The 17,470-nt window shown below is 33.6% G+C and overlaps 1 protein-coding gene across 5 annotated transcripts in view; it reads right to left on the bottom strand.

The window, feature by feature from the left end:
• Window positions 1-281: 281 nt before the first annotated feature.
• LOC118201423 (uncharacterized) overlaps window positions 282-17,470 on the bottom strand; it is a 204,816-nt gene continuing 187,627 nt past the window's right edge. For all 5 annotated transcript variants that reach the window (XM_085824882.1, XM_085824880.1, XM_085824884.1 and 2 more), the window contains 3 exons: window positions 4,770-4,853; window positions 2,059-2,127; window positions 282-1,951 (listed from right to left, as the gene is read on the bottom strand). In XM_085824882.1, the coding sequence (XP_085681008.1) occupies window positions 1,811-1,951; window positions 2,059-2,127; window positions 4,770-4,853 (294 nt within the window). In that variant the 3' untranslated portion in view covers window positions 282-1,810. The remainder of the gene's footprint in view (window positions 1,952-2,058; window positions 2,128-4,769; window positions 4,854-17,470) is intronic.

Raw genomic sequence — 17,470 nt, 5'->3', positions numbered from 1 at the left:
TATCGATTAATTTTCAAAACTAAGGTACACTTACACGAAAAAAAATTTACATCCTCTAAAATATTTTATTACATTTATAGTTAATATATAATATTCCTATCAATTTCTAGATTAGAATTTACAGTTTTATTGTGAAAACTCAGACCTCAGATACTTGCCAAATAAAACTAACAAAAGTGACCTCGTGTACTGTATATCACAATTTTATATTAATGAAAACTACATACATTTATTATAATGCCTGTAAATTATTTTCATTAAAGAAATCTAAAACTTCCAAATCAACTTAAACAGCTGTTTATTTACAGAAGAAGGCACATAATTAACGTTAAATGTTTTTATGACTGCAATTACTTTGAATAAAAATAAATTAAGGGAAATGACATAATAAGTGTTACCTTAAACAAATTTGACTCAACAAGTGTTTAGGTAGATATCTGCCAAAGTTTAAGAACTACTATGACTACTAAGACTGAACTACAAAATCATAAAATATATAGGATTCAGATTTTCATTTTGATGTAAAAAATCACATAATCACAATTACAAAGAAGAAGCTGGGCTCAAATTTTAATAACGTTTTAGAAAAATGAAGATGCTTAATGTATAACATTTTGAAATATCAAAAATTTGTTTAAGATTATGACTGACATTTATTACTCTATGTACACTTAGTAATAAAAAAAAATGGTTTAGGATGAACAGGAATGATAAATGTAAATGTTTTATTTTAATACATTAATATTTACAGATAATGACTGAACTCTTTACACAATAATTACAGTAACAAAATTAAAGCATAGAGGCACATTATTTTGGATGAATATTGATGCTTAAAAAATTACACATTGAATACAGAAAATTTTATTTTCAAATCAAAAGCAATCAGCAATGAAAGATAATATTATGCAGTGATAACAATATAAAAAATAAGCCTTTTTTTAAAGTTTTTCAATGCAACAGACAATGAGTATATTTACAAATATGAGAAAAACTAAGGCAGATAGAAAGGGGGGACTAAAAAAAAACTGAACTAAATTTATATATATATAGAGAGAAAGAGATAAAAAGGGGAAGTACTTTTATGAGCTCAGTTAAGAAAATAAAAAACACTCATAAAAGACATGATCTCTAATTTGAAATAACAAGGCATAGCTCATTTATTTTAAATAAATAACGTTCATCAAGTTTAAAAACAGTAAAAGAACATTATATGATACTGAAGCTAACCAACTTGATGGCCCACATAATCATTTACAGAAAATCTTAAAATATGTATGAATAAATATTTTTGTTTTCAATAATAGTTACCTTTTTAGTGTGGGGGTTGGAAGATGGAGAACTTGAATAAGTTTAATTCTAATAATATACATTTTGTATTTGCTCCTCCTTATATTTACTAAAATAGAACACTAACTTCCTGCAGCAAATCCGAGTCACCGTTTATATGTTACTGTACAGATCTCTTTAAAAATGTTTAGTATAAAGCTTTCATTTTATCCAGTTTCATATTTCTCATATGACATACTTCGATTATCTTCACACAATTCACAAAAAGAAATTATTATAATTGCATAAAGAAAGTAAATCACATTTAGACATTAAAGGGGGGGACCCACTTTTTGTGTAACACAGAAATGGAAATCTGAAGTTAAACCCTACTATGTACTGTATTTTATGCACAACTTATATAATGAAGTCACTGTAATTTTTTGTTTTTATTTGTTTGAATGCAAGTCTTGGATGGAAATAGGTCAAATGACGTAAAACATGAAAATCATGGAATACGTCCATGAAATGAAGATTTTTATTAACTAGCTTCAACGTCACATGATTCTGGCAAAGGACTATCACGATTATCTGTTGTTGTCACACGACAATCAGGACTACTTGCTTCTCGTGAATCTGATTTTTCACTGGAGTTCTTCTGTTCACCTAATCTATACAATATCTAAAAATTATTTAAGAAAGATTAATGTTAACCACAATTAAAACAAATTTTATTTTCAAAAAAATTCTTTCAAATAATCTAACAAAATATATCTTAAAAAAACTTACAGATCTCAATGTTGATTTGATAAACTCCTTTCTGTAACTCAAGTCAAATTTAGGGTACATACTGTAAATCTGAAATTAATATACACAAAAAGAATTAAAAAGTATTCAGGTACAAGCTTTACATAAAAATACCCTAGATGTAAAAAGCTGAAAAGTTATTTGTATTTATTACATAAATTTAACAAACTCAATTACAAACAATTCACTTAAGAGATTTGCTATGTTCTTTATTATTTTGCAATAAAAATCATAGAAATAATGGAAAATTATATACAACATAAGCCATGTCTTTCCATACTCAGTACAGAAAACCATACAATTTCATAGCTGAAAATGCTTATTATAGGAATTGCAAATTTTTTAAAAAGACCACAACTCCCCACCCAAAACGTTCTGACACATTTCATTCAGGAGTTAACAAATACACAAGGACTAAAATAGGGATTAAAATGTAATCTGTATGTGGATCGCACATAAATAAGAAATTTCCCGGGAGAAAATATGTTTCTGGGAATCAAATCAGGTTACTATGTCTTTCCATATCCAAGTCGAAAAATTTTACCAAACGTTTTCTACTTTAGGGGTCAGCTTATATACAAGTTCAAAATGATTTACAAATAATTTTATAAAAATGCTAATATAGATTAAATAATTAAAATAATCTTAATATGTGTATCTAATTTCAAATTTTTTGCCTTTTCTTGGAAGTTTTCCTCAGTTAATGTCATCACCCTCCTATTAATCATTAATGTTGTTACAAAACTGCTCACATTAATATCAGCTTTAATTCCATCTATAGCACTGCTCAGTAGTCAGGCTATCTTTTACAATTATAGCAGAAATTTAAAAAAAAAAAAAAAAAAAAAAAAAAAAAAAAAAAAAAAATTTAAAAAGAAAGAACACACTTCAAAATGGTCACCACAAATGAAATTTAAAATAAAATTTGTCACTTACTGCCAATGCACAGGTCTGAAAGATTGGAATATCGAGAACACCACATGCTACAGTATTTTCATCCACATTTTTTGAAAGAAACAGATTATATATATTGAATTAACAGGTTGATTTTAAATTTTGCCTGTACACAAGTTTTTAATTTTGGAAAAATGTTTACAGCAAAGTCTTATTTCTTGGCTTGAATTTTAAAATACATAGTAACTCATAACTTTACAGAGTAATCCATTATTAATAACATGTATCTGATAAAAATAAGAATAATCATATAACTGCTCATATGAGGTAAAACAATACACATTCTAGTAATAATAATACCAAGTAGAATAAACTATTTCCTTTAATTTAAGTAATGATGAAAAAAAAAATCTTATTCCATCCCGCCCAAACAAATTAAAAGACAATCTAATGAACAGTTACATCAATACCTTATATTGGAAAGGGTATTCTGAACCATGTATGTAATCAAAATTATACAAATGATTGCAGAAAATTAAGATTTGATTCTCTTGCTAGAGGACTGGAGCTTACAACTGCTATCTAATTTTTTAATTACACATTGCTTTCAGTTGTTGCTCTTCAAAACTGCAACAGAATTTTTCATACATTTATTTGTTCAGCTTTTCTACAGTTTTCCTTATAACTTCCTATCCTGCCAACATGACACAGTCTACCAATAAGTACACTTTACTTCAGTTTTTCTTTCTTTCCACTGACAGCAAGGCAGCCGATCCACTGGGGCAATTAGCATATCAGCCAAGTAGCCCTGCTGAAGGAATTCACTTGGTCCATATAAGAAATTTTGGTGCTTATTGTGCTCAAGACGAGTGCTGAGAGAGTCAGTGGTGCAGTGATGGAAGAAGGGTGCATTGCAGGTGAGGCGAATAATTTCAGTTTCACATTTACAGTTATAGATAGATGGTTACAACTTAAGTGCTGTCAAAGGCATCTGCAACGTGAACAGTAAATGAGTACTGTGAATAGTTATAATCAGCTGAATAGTGCATTAATTATGAATATGAATAATTAACTGACAGACTGCTAAAAAAGTAAAAATAATACATTAAATTAGGCAAATACATAATTCAAGGAAGTAAGTATAAATAGAAAAGATCAATAAAGCTAACCTAAAATAAAATAAATTAACCACAAGTACAGAACATATGGGGGCTGTGCTAGTGACGAGGTTGGCAGCTGAAAATCACTCCAGCCTGTCTGAGATATTATGTGCAATATTAACGCAATCGCATTTTCAAAGAATAGTGATATTTTTAAGTAACTTTAGCCCATGCATGGATATGGTCCGCAGCTGTCTGTCTAAGATGATGTTCTGCAGTCTCTCTGCAAACGAACACGTAGTGCTACGGAGATCTGCCATCCCACGTGAGCACTGGTCGTTTTCCTGTAGTCTGAAGCAATGCAGGTAAGTCATGAAGGAACCATGCCCTGTTAAAAACCGGGTAAAGTGAGGCGATCTACTTCTAGAAGGTGACAGACTTTTGGAAAAAATCTGTAGACTCTTCTGCCAGTAGTCTCCGTCTCCCACAGATTTTGCCCAACGCTTCAGTAATTTCTTCAAAGTATATCCATTTACTCAATAAATTTAACTGAATAATGGAAGAGTCAGTTTATTTTTCAATTTAAAATAAGACATACCTCTATTTTTTGGCAAAAGAATTTAAAAAAATTGAAAACATCCAACACTGTTACATTTTAAAATGATGTAGAAAAATGGAGAAATAGAGGATTACACCTACCTTTTGAATAACTCCATTAATTGTTATATCCTGAAGATCTGTCTGCTCAACAATATCACAAATATGCTTCTTTAAAACACTGTCCTGTATAATAAAATAACTGTAAGAAAACTTAATAACAATATTAAAGCATTCATAATACTTGTGCATATGAGCCTGTATACAGTACCAGCTGCTAATCGTATTCACTGGTTAATAAAATCAGCTACTTATTACACTGAAATTTTCAAGAACCAAAACAAATACATTCTAAACAAAATAAAAAAAAACATTTATTAACCCTCTGGAGGTTCTGAGAAAGATAAGGCATTGTTTTCTAAAGCATCACCAGCTTTGTCAACAAAAACTTTTGAAAAGCGCGGAACCTTTCTTTCACAGAATGCACGAAAAGCGTTAAGTAGTTTTTTTTTTTATCCCCCCACACCTGCGGAGAATAATCAAGTGGACTGATTAGAGTCAGCTGTAAAAATATCAATCACTGTCAAAACTTTGCCCTTTGGTAGTTTCCAAGAAGGTACTATATATTAGCGTTTGTGATTCGACTTGTAACAGTAAGTTGGGATTTATGTTACAAAATCTAAATTTTGTGAAAAACTGCAAATCAAGACATTAAAAGAAAATTGTTATAAATGTTTAATTTTTTTTTTCATAAACCTGCATGTATATGTGTGTGTACATGTTTATATATATATGTGGCGTTCCGACAGATACTTCAACTTCTATTCATGAGATGGCGCCACGTGTAAAATCCAGTTCTTAATCGGAGCAGCAAAGCGACATCTTTACTCACTCAGACTTCTCGTCGGACAAGTGTACGCGACGCTAGCACGAACTGTGTTCCGAGCTCTGTGTTGATCTCTGCAATGTAATTTAAATTGTAATTTAGTATTTAATATATTCTTTTGTTATAGGAGATTGTCTACTCTTATTTTCTTTAATTATATCATGCATTAAGCACACACCACCACCAAAAGTGGTGACCTTTTGACTGAGCACGCTACTGACAATGGATTTTCAACGACCCTAAGCCACGTGCATCCAAGACATTCTGAAGAACTGACTAAAAATAACAACGAATATGGACATTAAACGTATGCTACAACGTACCCCTTCAATTATTTCTAGAAGTATTGATATATATTGTTTGTGTTTTTTTCAAAGTCGTGCATATCATCGCAAGGAGCTTCAGCAAATCATCAATGTGATCTGTTCCGTTCCGTTGACTTCGCCAGTCGTGCAATAATTCTTCGATCATTCAACTTTTGTGACAAATGTAATACAATAGTGATTTTCGCTAAATGTGCTACATCAGTAATTTTTCTGCAACGTGCTACGGCAAAATTCTTCCCTCAGTGTTCGAAAGTAGTGAATTTCTTTCCCACGTGCTACAGGAGTGATTTCCTTTTTCCTTCGAAAGTGCCTAAGCAGTGTGAAGTGGTGATTTTGTGTGTGCGCAATACAAAATGAACGCATCATTTTTTTCCTTAAATAAGGGTTTCTTTTCAAATGCATTTCGGTAAAATATTATTTGTGTGTGTAATTGCTGACCCTGTATTATTTGTGTGTGTATCATTACGTAAATTTTTTATGCATGGTTAAAATATTTATTGTTATTATGGTAAAATATCAATAGTGTATCTTCATGCTACAATATTTGTCCTGTTAAGTGTTTATTATTTAAAGTGAAAATTATCTATCAGTATGCCCGACGATATTCCACTGAGCCACAAATCACACGCGTTGCGGTGAAGCCACCGCCTTTCTGGAAAAATAATCCTTCATTGTGGTTCGCTCAGATCGAAGCACAATTTTCTATTGCTCGCATTAGTGAGGATTCTACAAAATTCAACCACGTAGTTGCAGCAATTGAGTCTGATATTCTGAATTCAGTGCATGACTTAATTCTCAAACCACCTGATTGTGATAAATACTCCAAACTGAAACAGCGGCTCATTGAAATCTATTCAGAAAGTGAATCTTCCAAAATACGTACTTTACTAAAAGGACTTGAACTTGGAGATCAGCGACCTTCATAGTTGCTGTCACGAATGCGTGATCTGGCAGGAAGCCATTTTAGTGACGACTTGTTGAAGTCACTATGGCTTTCGCGTCTCCCTAATAACATACAAATAATTCTTGCTGCTTCCAATGAAGATCTAACCCGTTTAGCAGCAATGGCTGACAAAATTAATGCACTTGTTACTCCAGCTTATGTCAGTGCTGCTAATGCTGCACCTTCCAGTTCATCCCTCGAACAACAAGTGGCTGAATTGACCAAAAAAGTATCTGAACTCTCTACAAGTCTTCATGCTTCACGGAGATATAATCCATCAAATCAGGGCAGACGTAATAAATTTCGTGCTCCAAGCAGGAATCGATCTCGTCACAATACTCGAACGCAGTACAAAGATCCCACAAGTGGCATATGTTTTTATCATATGAATTTTGGCGCGCAAGCTTGCAAGTGTGCCCCTCCATGCACTTTTGTACAAGCGGGAAACTAAATGGGCGGTCTTCTGCTGGCCAACAGAATGTCCGCCACATCGACAGAATAGTACTGGCTGATCGTTCAACTCAGTTATGTTTTCTAATAGACACTGGAGCTGACATATCAGTGCTCCCGAGAACTAAAACAAATGCTCACCAACTTAATAAACTTGTACTGTATGCAGCCAATGGTACCCAAATTGCAACCTACGGCACCAAACTATTGACACTTGATTTAAACTTGCGCCGGACTTTCAACTGGCCTTTTATTATTGCGGATGTAACTCAAGCAATTATTGGTGTCGACTTCTTGACACATTTCCACCTTCTAGTGGATGTCAAGCATAATTGCTTAATTGATGCTACAACTCAGCTGACATCACAGGGCCAAGCTTCTCACATATCAAACGTACCTACCAACATAAGTGTTTTATCGGGCAGCACACGGTTTCATCGGTTATTAGCAGAATTCCCTGACATTTTAAACCCATCCAAATCAGGGCAGCATACTCATCAGCCAGAAGTGTATCATCACATTGAAACACATGGCCCACCTGTATTTTCCAAGCCTCGTCGTCTTTCTCCAGAGATGCTAAAAGCTGCTCGCAAAGAATTTGAATTCATGCTAGCACAGGGAACCATTCGCCCATCTAAAAGTCCATGGGCCAGTCCACTTCACATGGTTAAAAAGTCTAATGGTGACTGGCGGCCTTGTGGAGATTATCGTCGACTTAATGCCGTCACAGTCCCTGACAGATATCCAGTCCCACATATCCAAGACTGTACCCATCTTTTTCATGGAACAAACATATTTTCTACCCTCGATCTTGCCAGAGCATATCATCAGATCCCAGTGCATGCTGAAGATGTGCCCAAGACCGCAGTGACTACACCATTTGGCCTCTTTGAGTACTTATATATGCCATTTGGCCTTCGCAATGCTGGCTTAACATTTCAGCGTTTCATACACCAAGTACTGTCTGGTCTCGATTTCTGCATCCCATATTTTGATGATATCCTGGTTGCATCTACAGATGCGGAAGAACATTTTCAACATCTGCGTCAGATTTTCACTCGCCTTAAAGATCATGGATTAAAACTAAATCCATCCAAATGTGTACTTGGTCAACCCTCAGTTTCCTTTCTTGGATGTCTTATCACCCAGAACGGAGTTAAACCTTTACCGGAAAGAGTCAAAGCAATTAACGACCTACCTCAGCCCAAAACCATCTCTGAACTGAAGCGTTTTCTAGCAATGTTAAATTTCTACCGACGCTTTCTGCCAAATGCCGCAAAAACACAAGCCTGCCTACATGAGTTTCTGAAGAATAGCAAAAAACAACGACCAACGAGCTGTCCCTTGGACTGAATCTGCATCTGCAGCATTTGTGCAATGCAAACACGATCTGGCAAATGCAGCCACACTTTCTTATCACTCACCTAGTGATCAGCTCTCTATTATGGTAGATGCATCTGACACGGCCATAGGAGCAGTGCTTCAAGCCCATACCACTAAAGGACTTTGCCCAATGGCATTCTTTTCCAGAAAACTTACTACTGCAGAAAGGAAATACAGCACATATGACAGAGAGCTACTTGCTGTGTACTGTGCTGTTAAATACTTCCGGCACAACTTGGAAGGACACGATTTCATCATTTTCACCGATCATCGACCATTAACCTTCGCTTTTAGAAAAAACTCTGACTCGTTCTCCTCGTCAGCTTCGACATCTGGATTTCATCGCCCAGTTTAGTACAGATATCAGATATGTCTCTGGTACTGATAATTGTGTTGCTGATGCCTTGTCTCGGGTAAACAATATCAACCTCACTACCCCAGATTTCTCTGAAACTGCAAAAGCTCAATTGCATGATGAGGAACTCAAGAACCTAATCTCAAATCCACAAACCTCCCTTCAGTTACAACCGCTGCACATTGATCGAACGCTTAAAATTTACTGTGACATAAAGAACAATAGAATACGTCCCTATATTCCAGTCAATTTTAGACGTGAAGTGTTTAATGCCTTGCACAATTTGGCACATCCTGGAATCCGTGCCACCAAAAAGCTGATCGCAGACAGATTTGTCTGGCCAGCAATGAATCAAGACATCACAGAATGGACTCGTTCATGTATTAGATGTCAACGGTGTAAAGTATCCCGTCACACTCACAGCCCCATTCAACAATTTAACCTTCCAGCAAGACGCTTTGATCATGTGCACTTAGACTTGGTTGGCCCATTGCCTCCTTCAAATGGTTACACTTACCTCCTCACTTGTATTGATCGGTACACAAGATGGCCTGAAGCCATTCCTATTGAAAATATATCCGCTGAAACTGTAGTTCGAGCATTCATCTCCCAGTGGCTTTCAAGATTTGGCATGCCTACCACCATCACTACTGACCAAGGCCGACAATTTCAATGTCACTTGTTCGCATCCCTCACCTCTCTTCTTGGCAATCGCCATATTTGCACAACACCATACCATCCATTTGGAAATGGGATGGTGGAACGCTTTCACCGATCTCTCAAACAAGGTCTGAAGTGCCACAGAAGCACACACTGGACAGAAGCCTTACCCCTAGTCTTGCTTGGTCTTCGCACAGCATTCAAAGAAGACATTGGTAGCACTTGTGCTGAAATGTTATATGGTGCAACCCTCCGTCTGCCAGGTGAATTCTTTCACCCAGAATCTACTCCGGTTATCTACCCTCCAACATTCCTTCAACGTTTACGTGAGACCATGAGCAATATCTCGCCAACCCCAGCATCTTCGCATAACCAGCCAAGCTATTTTGTACATCCTGTGCTTGAGACATCTTCGCACGTATTCGTGCGCAACGATGCAATTAAGCCAAATTTAACACCTTCATATGATGGTCCATTCAAAGTTGTCAAACGAACACCGAAACATTTCACCATCATCTGCAATGGTAAACAATCAGTGATTGGAATCGATCGTCTCAAACCAGCATTTCTAATGCAAGATCCAACAACTTCCTCATCAACATCACTCCCGGAAGAAAGCTTACATCCCGTTAAAGAGCAACCTAAAACTACCAGATCTGGAAGAAAGGTTAAATTTAACCCAAAGTACTTATAACGTACCGATGGTACTTGGGGGGGGGAGTACTGTGGCGTTCTGACAGATACTTCTATTCATGAAATGGCGCCACGTGTAAAATCCAGTTCTTAATCGGAGCAGCAAAGCGACATCTTTACTCACTCAGACTTCTCGTCGGACAAGTGTACGCGACGCTAGCACGAACTGTGTTCCGAGCTCTGTGTTGATCTCTGCAATTAATTTAAATTGTAATTTAGTATTTAATATATTCTTTTGTTATAGGGGATTGTCTACTCTTATTTTCTTTAATTATATCATGCATTAAGCACACACCACCACCAAATATATTTATTTATTTAACTCTTTATGAGCAATCCACATGCATACGATCATAATATCAAAAAATTTTTGTGTTTCTAGTAGTAACCTTTACTTTAATTACTTAATTTACCCATTATATATGATTGTTTGCCTAGGATAATAGCAATATTTTCTCACTGAAACAATATGATTTTCGATATGTTTTTCTTATTTTTTTAATAAAGTAAAATATCTTGGAAACTTAGGAAATTTCTTATTTTATTTGCAGCTTTGGGTATTTTTCATCCAGGGTTTATTTAAAACTACGGATATAAATAATATTTCACAACTTATTTGATATAATGACAGAACTAATTAACTGAACATGTAAAAAACTTGTTTATTTTCTAAACATAATCACAAACATCTAAATTTTTGCCATGCAATTTTCCACTTTTATGTACATCAATAAGTAAGGAAAGCCGCGAATTTATATTCGTTTTCTTTAAAATCTAAGAAAATATCAGTATATTTTACTATTCAACTACTTATTTTGGGAGGGGGAGCTAAGAGCAAATAAACAGTTGCCCTTAGAAATCTGCGTGTTAAAAAATTATAAGAAATCAGATTTTGATTGAATCTTATGGTTTTATTAGTCTCCATACCTTTAATTTTTTTTCTCTTTCTATATATAGAAAGAATCAAACAAAGACACTAGTCTAATGCTCTTGTTACTTACTTATTTTTTAAATTTGATTTAATTTGATTATGGTAAAAAAACTCAAAAGTTATTTGCCTAAGGATAGGAATGTCTTCGTGGAGGAATTTCTAAGGAAAGCTGGCTCGTATACACGTTGCACGTGGGGAAAACAAAGAAAACGCCTACGCAGTGAGCTTGTTCGTGGGACTCGAATCCTGGGCCGAATTGCCAGTGTTCAGAGAATTTATTTCTAGTCTGCCTGATGGGCCAACGCTCTTGATGCCTTTTACGAGGTTTTCTCAAGAATATTTGTGTGTTAATATACATGCTCAGAAATGTGGATAATAGAAATTATTCAAACATGCATTGAAGAAGAAGTAAGCTTTTCAATAGAAATTCAACTAATTTCAACGAATACCCGGGATAATATGATCACAATCTACCTAAATATCCAAAAATATCTGGGCACCAGGGTTGTTTCCTATACACTTATATTTATTTATTATTATCCACATGTGGGACTGCTATTTTTTTTTAATAAAAGAACGTTTTCCCCACCTAGGGTTTGCAACAAAAAAATTTAAGATTTTAATTTCCGTAAAATAAAATACAAAACAGATGTTCTACAGCAAAACTGAAGTGTAAAACCCTTTTTATTTACCAAAATGCACGGCATATTTCTGTTTCAACTAAAGGAAGCAAAATTAAATTTTGTTCATATAACTGGCTGGCTCAGTTAAAAATACATATATATAATCTTTTTTTCCCTTCTTTCCTCTAAGAAACTAAAATTCAACAAGACACGCTTTTTTTTTTAAAAAACAAAACACGTAATTTAGTCATTTTCAACTAAAAATAGATTAGACTTTTCGGATATTGCAGAGCATAAGAGAGCTATTTATTGCAATTATATGAGGGCTGCCATCGTGAAAGGCTTTCTAAGGGAAACTGACTTTGCACTAAACACCAATGATGCAGTCAGCCCATTCACCTATGTTCGAACCTAAATGAAACTATTAGTATTCATCAAGTATTTTACTATTCGGCTATTAGCAAGGTTCAACTAGACGAAACCAATTCCAAAATTTTATTCGCATACAGTAGTAAACTCGACACCTGCAATAAGAGAATTCTAGTCTTACTATATTTCTTGTACTCTGTCGTTAGCTAATTTAAATGCAATTAGCAGGTAATATCGATATTGGAAAAATTTTAATGTAAATTGCACTTTCGAATTTTCTTCCATTTACTTTCTTCCGTCTAAAGTTTACAATTTTCTTTCACAAAGTTCTAAAGTTAGCCCAGTAAATGAACAGAAACAGAGAACAGTCCAGGGGGTCCTTACTTGTGGACAGCAGAAAAGAAGTCTTTTACATCAATGGTACCATATATTATATGTGGAATGACCATGCATATTGCCTTTCATTCTTATCGCCCCTTCCCTAATTTTTGATGCATATCCTGTTTCTTTCTTCTACTCATTTTACATTTACTGCATCTTTTCAACGTGCACCCTATTTGAAAATACTTGATCTGTTTTTAGAAAAAGTGGCCAAACATTTCTCAGTATCATAGGAGAAAGACATTCAGCAGAATGCAAGAATGCATTTCTGTGAGTAAAATTCTGTAGGAAAATCTGCAAAATGCTTCAATTTTACGATGAATATGTGCATAATATATACGGAATTTAAGAACGGATCTTATATATATATATATGCATGTATATACAAAGCAGTTTATCAAAAACGTAGTTTTTTTTTAGCCCAAAGGGGCGCTAGAACAAAAGGGCTGCTAGTCTCAAAACAGCATTTTTTATCGTTTCATTATAAACGGAAGTACGCATCGAGTGATGGTGTAACACCGGGGTGCCTGCGTCAAAGGCCCTATCCCCAATTGAAAATATGCTAATTCGTACACAATGCAAAGTTTAACTAATAGTAAATATATAAATATACTCAGAATATCTTAAATTTTTTTATTTACTTTTTTAATTTTTTAAATTAATTAATTAATTAATTATGGGCTTAATAAGAGAAGTTAGGATAAATATCAGTAACAGATTAAAGCATACACGGTTCATGATGAAAATGTCGTCCAGAAACGCTGTGAAGCCTTTCGAGCCAATGGGAACAAAAATAGTATAACATAATAATTATCATGCAAAAATTTGGTAAATGCAAGACACAGTGTACAGCAGCATTAAACAGAAAATGTGATTACAATCATAGAGTAACATAATTAAATAGTACAATTTAAATCTAAAAGTAATATACAATACTATGCAATACAAAAGCATGCCATACAGAAGGTAGCTAAGGAGCAATTCACCTTAATCCAGAGTGTCACTATGAATGGCCATAGGCCTTTTGATGTTACACTGATCACTTATGTCATAATCACAGATATTAATTGCAGAGTATTAATGGACTCCAGGTCTTTACGGAATTTCTTAGCAAGGTCATAGTAAAAGGTCCTAATATGGTCAATTTTCAGTTCAGCATGCAGTCTGTGATTTCGAACGTACCATGGGGCATTGGTAATTTCACTATAAACGGTGAATCATGTTTGAAATTGTTGCCACCAAATATTATCGCCCTGTATTATATTTAAAGAAATTAAATAATGAAGAATCTGCATGAATATATGTATATTTCTCGCATTGTGAAAAAACGACAGTACCTAGAGCCACCAAATTTTAAATAGCGTAATCCTCCACCCGAGCGTGCGAACCTAGAGAACCGAATTTTTAACTTCAAATTTAATTTATTATCTCCTTCATATTTTGTAAAACTTTAAGGAATTTTTGATTAGAAAATTCCACAATTTCAAAGCGAGAGTGGCAACACTGTAAGGAATAAAACATTTTTATCTGCAGCGTCTGATATTGTTTAACGGAAATTCTAAAGACATACTGTTTTTAAATAATTTATGATATTGCTGCGGAATTTATGCGGTTTAAGTGCGAAGAACATGATATTTAATAAATAAAAATAACACACAAAACGTCAAAAAATGTCCCTTTGGAAGTAATATAAAATTTGAAAGCTTTCAGATTTTATTTCAATGTGTTTAATTTTATAATTCCTTTTCAAAGCTCAAATGAGCATTAGCACAAAAGGACTTTTAGTTTCGAAACGTCATTTTGCATCAAATCACTTTAAATGCCCGAATCATTTTTTCGAACTATTGCCATCGAATATTATTGTCCTTTATTTATTTAAAGAACCTAAATAATGATAATCTACATGAACGTATGTATGTTTTTCGCATTGTGGAAAACGTTACCTAGAGTCATCAAATTTTGGATCACATAGTCCTCCACCCGAACGAGGGCACTTAAAAGCCCGAATTTGGAATCTGGAATTTGTTTTTATTGTCTATTTAATATTCTGTAAAACTTTAACGGATTTTTGATTAAAAAAACGCAACAGTTTCAAAGCGAGCAGTGGAAACACTATAACGAATAAAACATTTTTGTCTTCAGTGTGCAAGCCTGTGTATCGAAAATTCTAAAGCTATGCTATTTCGAAATATTTTTAGCCCAAAGTGGCGCTAACCCAAATGCTCTCGAAACGTATGTGACTATAAATTTAAAAAATTGCCCATTTGGACGTTTTCCTTTTTAACTAATTTATTTTTTTGGGGTACTGAACCCAGTTTTACATAACTTTTCAATCAAATGGTTTGCGCTAGCATTATTTTCTTATTTCTTTATAATAAAAAGTATTTAAAAAAGAAAAGAAATAGAAAGTATTTAAAATTAAAAAGAAAGTTTTAGAAAAGTATTTAAAATAAATGGATCTTATATCAAGTTAACCCTTTGCGGCGCACTATACGTTAACGTCGGGATTTCAACAAAAAAAGTTGTATGCAATCTATTTAGTTCTAAAGGAGTATACAGGTAAAATTTTGTAAAAATTGCACTTACCGTTTTAATTCTGTGGGTGTTCCATGAGGTGGAACACTGCGCTGCCAGAGCTTTTAAAAGTGCGACTAAGCGAGCATTACAGTGAAGCACGAAAATGAGTAGAAGCGTTTGTATAAGAATGAAAAAACTCTGTATTATGGCTGTATACATGGTTTCCTGGATTTATTTACACAATATTCTTGAATATATATGGATAAATGAGATAAGTATCTATATACACAAGCCCTATATACAAAAATATTTACAAATTTTTGGAAAGAGTTAGACCTCTCCACGCCATTTATGGAAAATTAATAATAAAAAAATTAACTACGATTAATATTAACAATAAAGAAAAACAAGCCTGTAATATATAAATACACGAAAAATATTTACACAATTATTGAAAATAAATGGGAATGAGACTAAAATGCGACAGCAAAAAATTCGCGCAGGTCTAAGTAAAGATGAGTCAAGCTACTAATAAAATTCCCACCTAAAAACTACTCTAAAAAAATTCGACATGCCAATATTAGAGCTTTCATAACACAAAACACACCTCACCCCTCAATACTACTTTGTTTGAATTCTTCCCCCACAAACAACGGAAACAGAAAACGTAAACAATGGATGTTCTCTCCTAAGCACAGATGTTCTGATTCGTAACAGCATGAGATTGCTAAAGGCGCAGTGTTCCCGCTAATGGAACACCCGGTTTCATTCAATGATTCTGCGTATGGCTTTTGTGTGAAAGATTAAAAAAAATATAGAACAAATAATTTGGAATAGGGACAGCAAAATTATGCCCAATTTTTTTTCCAAATAAAATTTTTTATATCATTAAAAAAATAGAGAAAATTACTTGAAAAAAAGTGGATTTTAATAACACATAATAAATGAAAATTCTGTGTCTCCTTGTGATATGCTGCTATCTACTGTTTAAAAAGAAAAGTTCAAAGTGCGTAACTGTCATAAGAAAAACTGAAGCAAGAAGAATAAAAAGTTTTCAGATCGTATTTTTAAACTAATCTAATTAGCTTATTATAAGATAAATGCTATTATTTTTTTTGCGATGATAATAATAGAAAAATAAGGGCAGTAAAGGCAGCTGTAGATCTCTTTATGTAGAATAATACATTTATATTAAAATAAAATTCATAACTCTTAATTTTAATAAAACAGAATTATATTTGCACGAGGTTTGCATATTTTATAAAAAGAACGTGCATATTTGTATCCTATAAAATAATTTGTTAAAATTCTACAGGATATTTGAATGGGATCCAGACACTCTTTAGTCGTGCAATCTTTTTGAAGTATGTGCACATTACAACTATCATGAATCTACTACCAAAATGCACTTTAACTAACGATAATTGCATATTAATTTATTGACTACTATATCTTTTTGTTATAATATCCAGAATATATTTTTAGAACTGGTAAAGAGATTTATATTTAGAATTGAAAGAGTTTATGAATTTCACAAATTTTTCGCATTTTGCAAAATATTTAAGAATTAATAAAGCAATACTGAAATAAAATATGAAAGATATTAAAACACAAAGTAAATGGTAACAAATGACCCAAAATATAAAAGAAATTTGCTTTTTTATAATACTTATTCATCAATTCTTTTTATTTGATTTCTTTCTCAATGTATTTTTGCTCCGAGGGTGAATATCAAATTGTACGATTGGTATCATTGACAGTTACAAGAAACATATTTCCACATTTGTATTAATTATGATGGCTTCCCATGTATAATGTGGATATGAGCCAGTTCCGCTTATGAAGCCCTCGTTTGAAGCTTTACTGCTCTCAGGCACAGAGCCGTCAAATACACAAGAGTATTAATTACGAGATTAACATCACTGGAAATGTAAATCACAATAGTAAGAATTGATTGTTATTGATGTCCATTAAAACATATAATATTATGATAATTATCTCAAAAGGTGATGCGCCCACCAACGACCAAGCAGTAAAAGTGCTGAACACGGGTATTTCAGTTCGAATCCCAGTGAATGGGCTGGCTGCATGGACGTTTTCGTGAATTTTCCATTGTGCAACATGTATAGAAACCATTTTCTCTTAGACAGTTCTCCATGAAGGCATCCCTCCTTATTCAGATAGCCTTCGAGTGCTTTTTCAAGTAAAATAAACCAAAGAGAAATATTTCAAACAAAGCATAGATATTTAATTTTAAATTCTATTTTGTTCTTAGGCTGTGAAATC

This window comes from Stegodyphus dumicola, chromosome 10 (assembly GCF_044657685.1).
Source record: "Stegodyphus dumicola isolate Sdum_Otavi_A_Nest chromosome 10, ASM4465768v1".
NCBI lineage: Eukaryota > Metazoa > Arthropoda > Arachnida > Araneae > Eresidae > Stegodyphus > Stegodyphus dumicola.
This window is presented reverse-complemented; position numbering and strand designations above follow the sequence as displayed.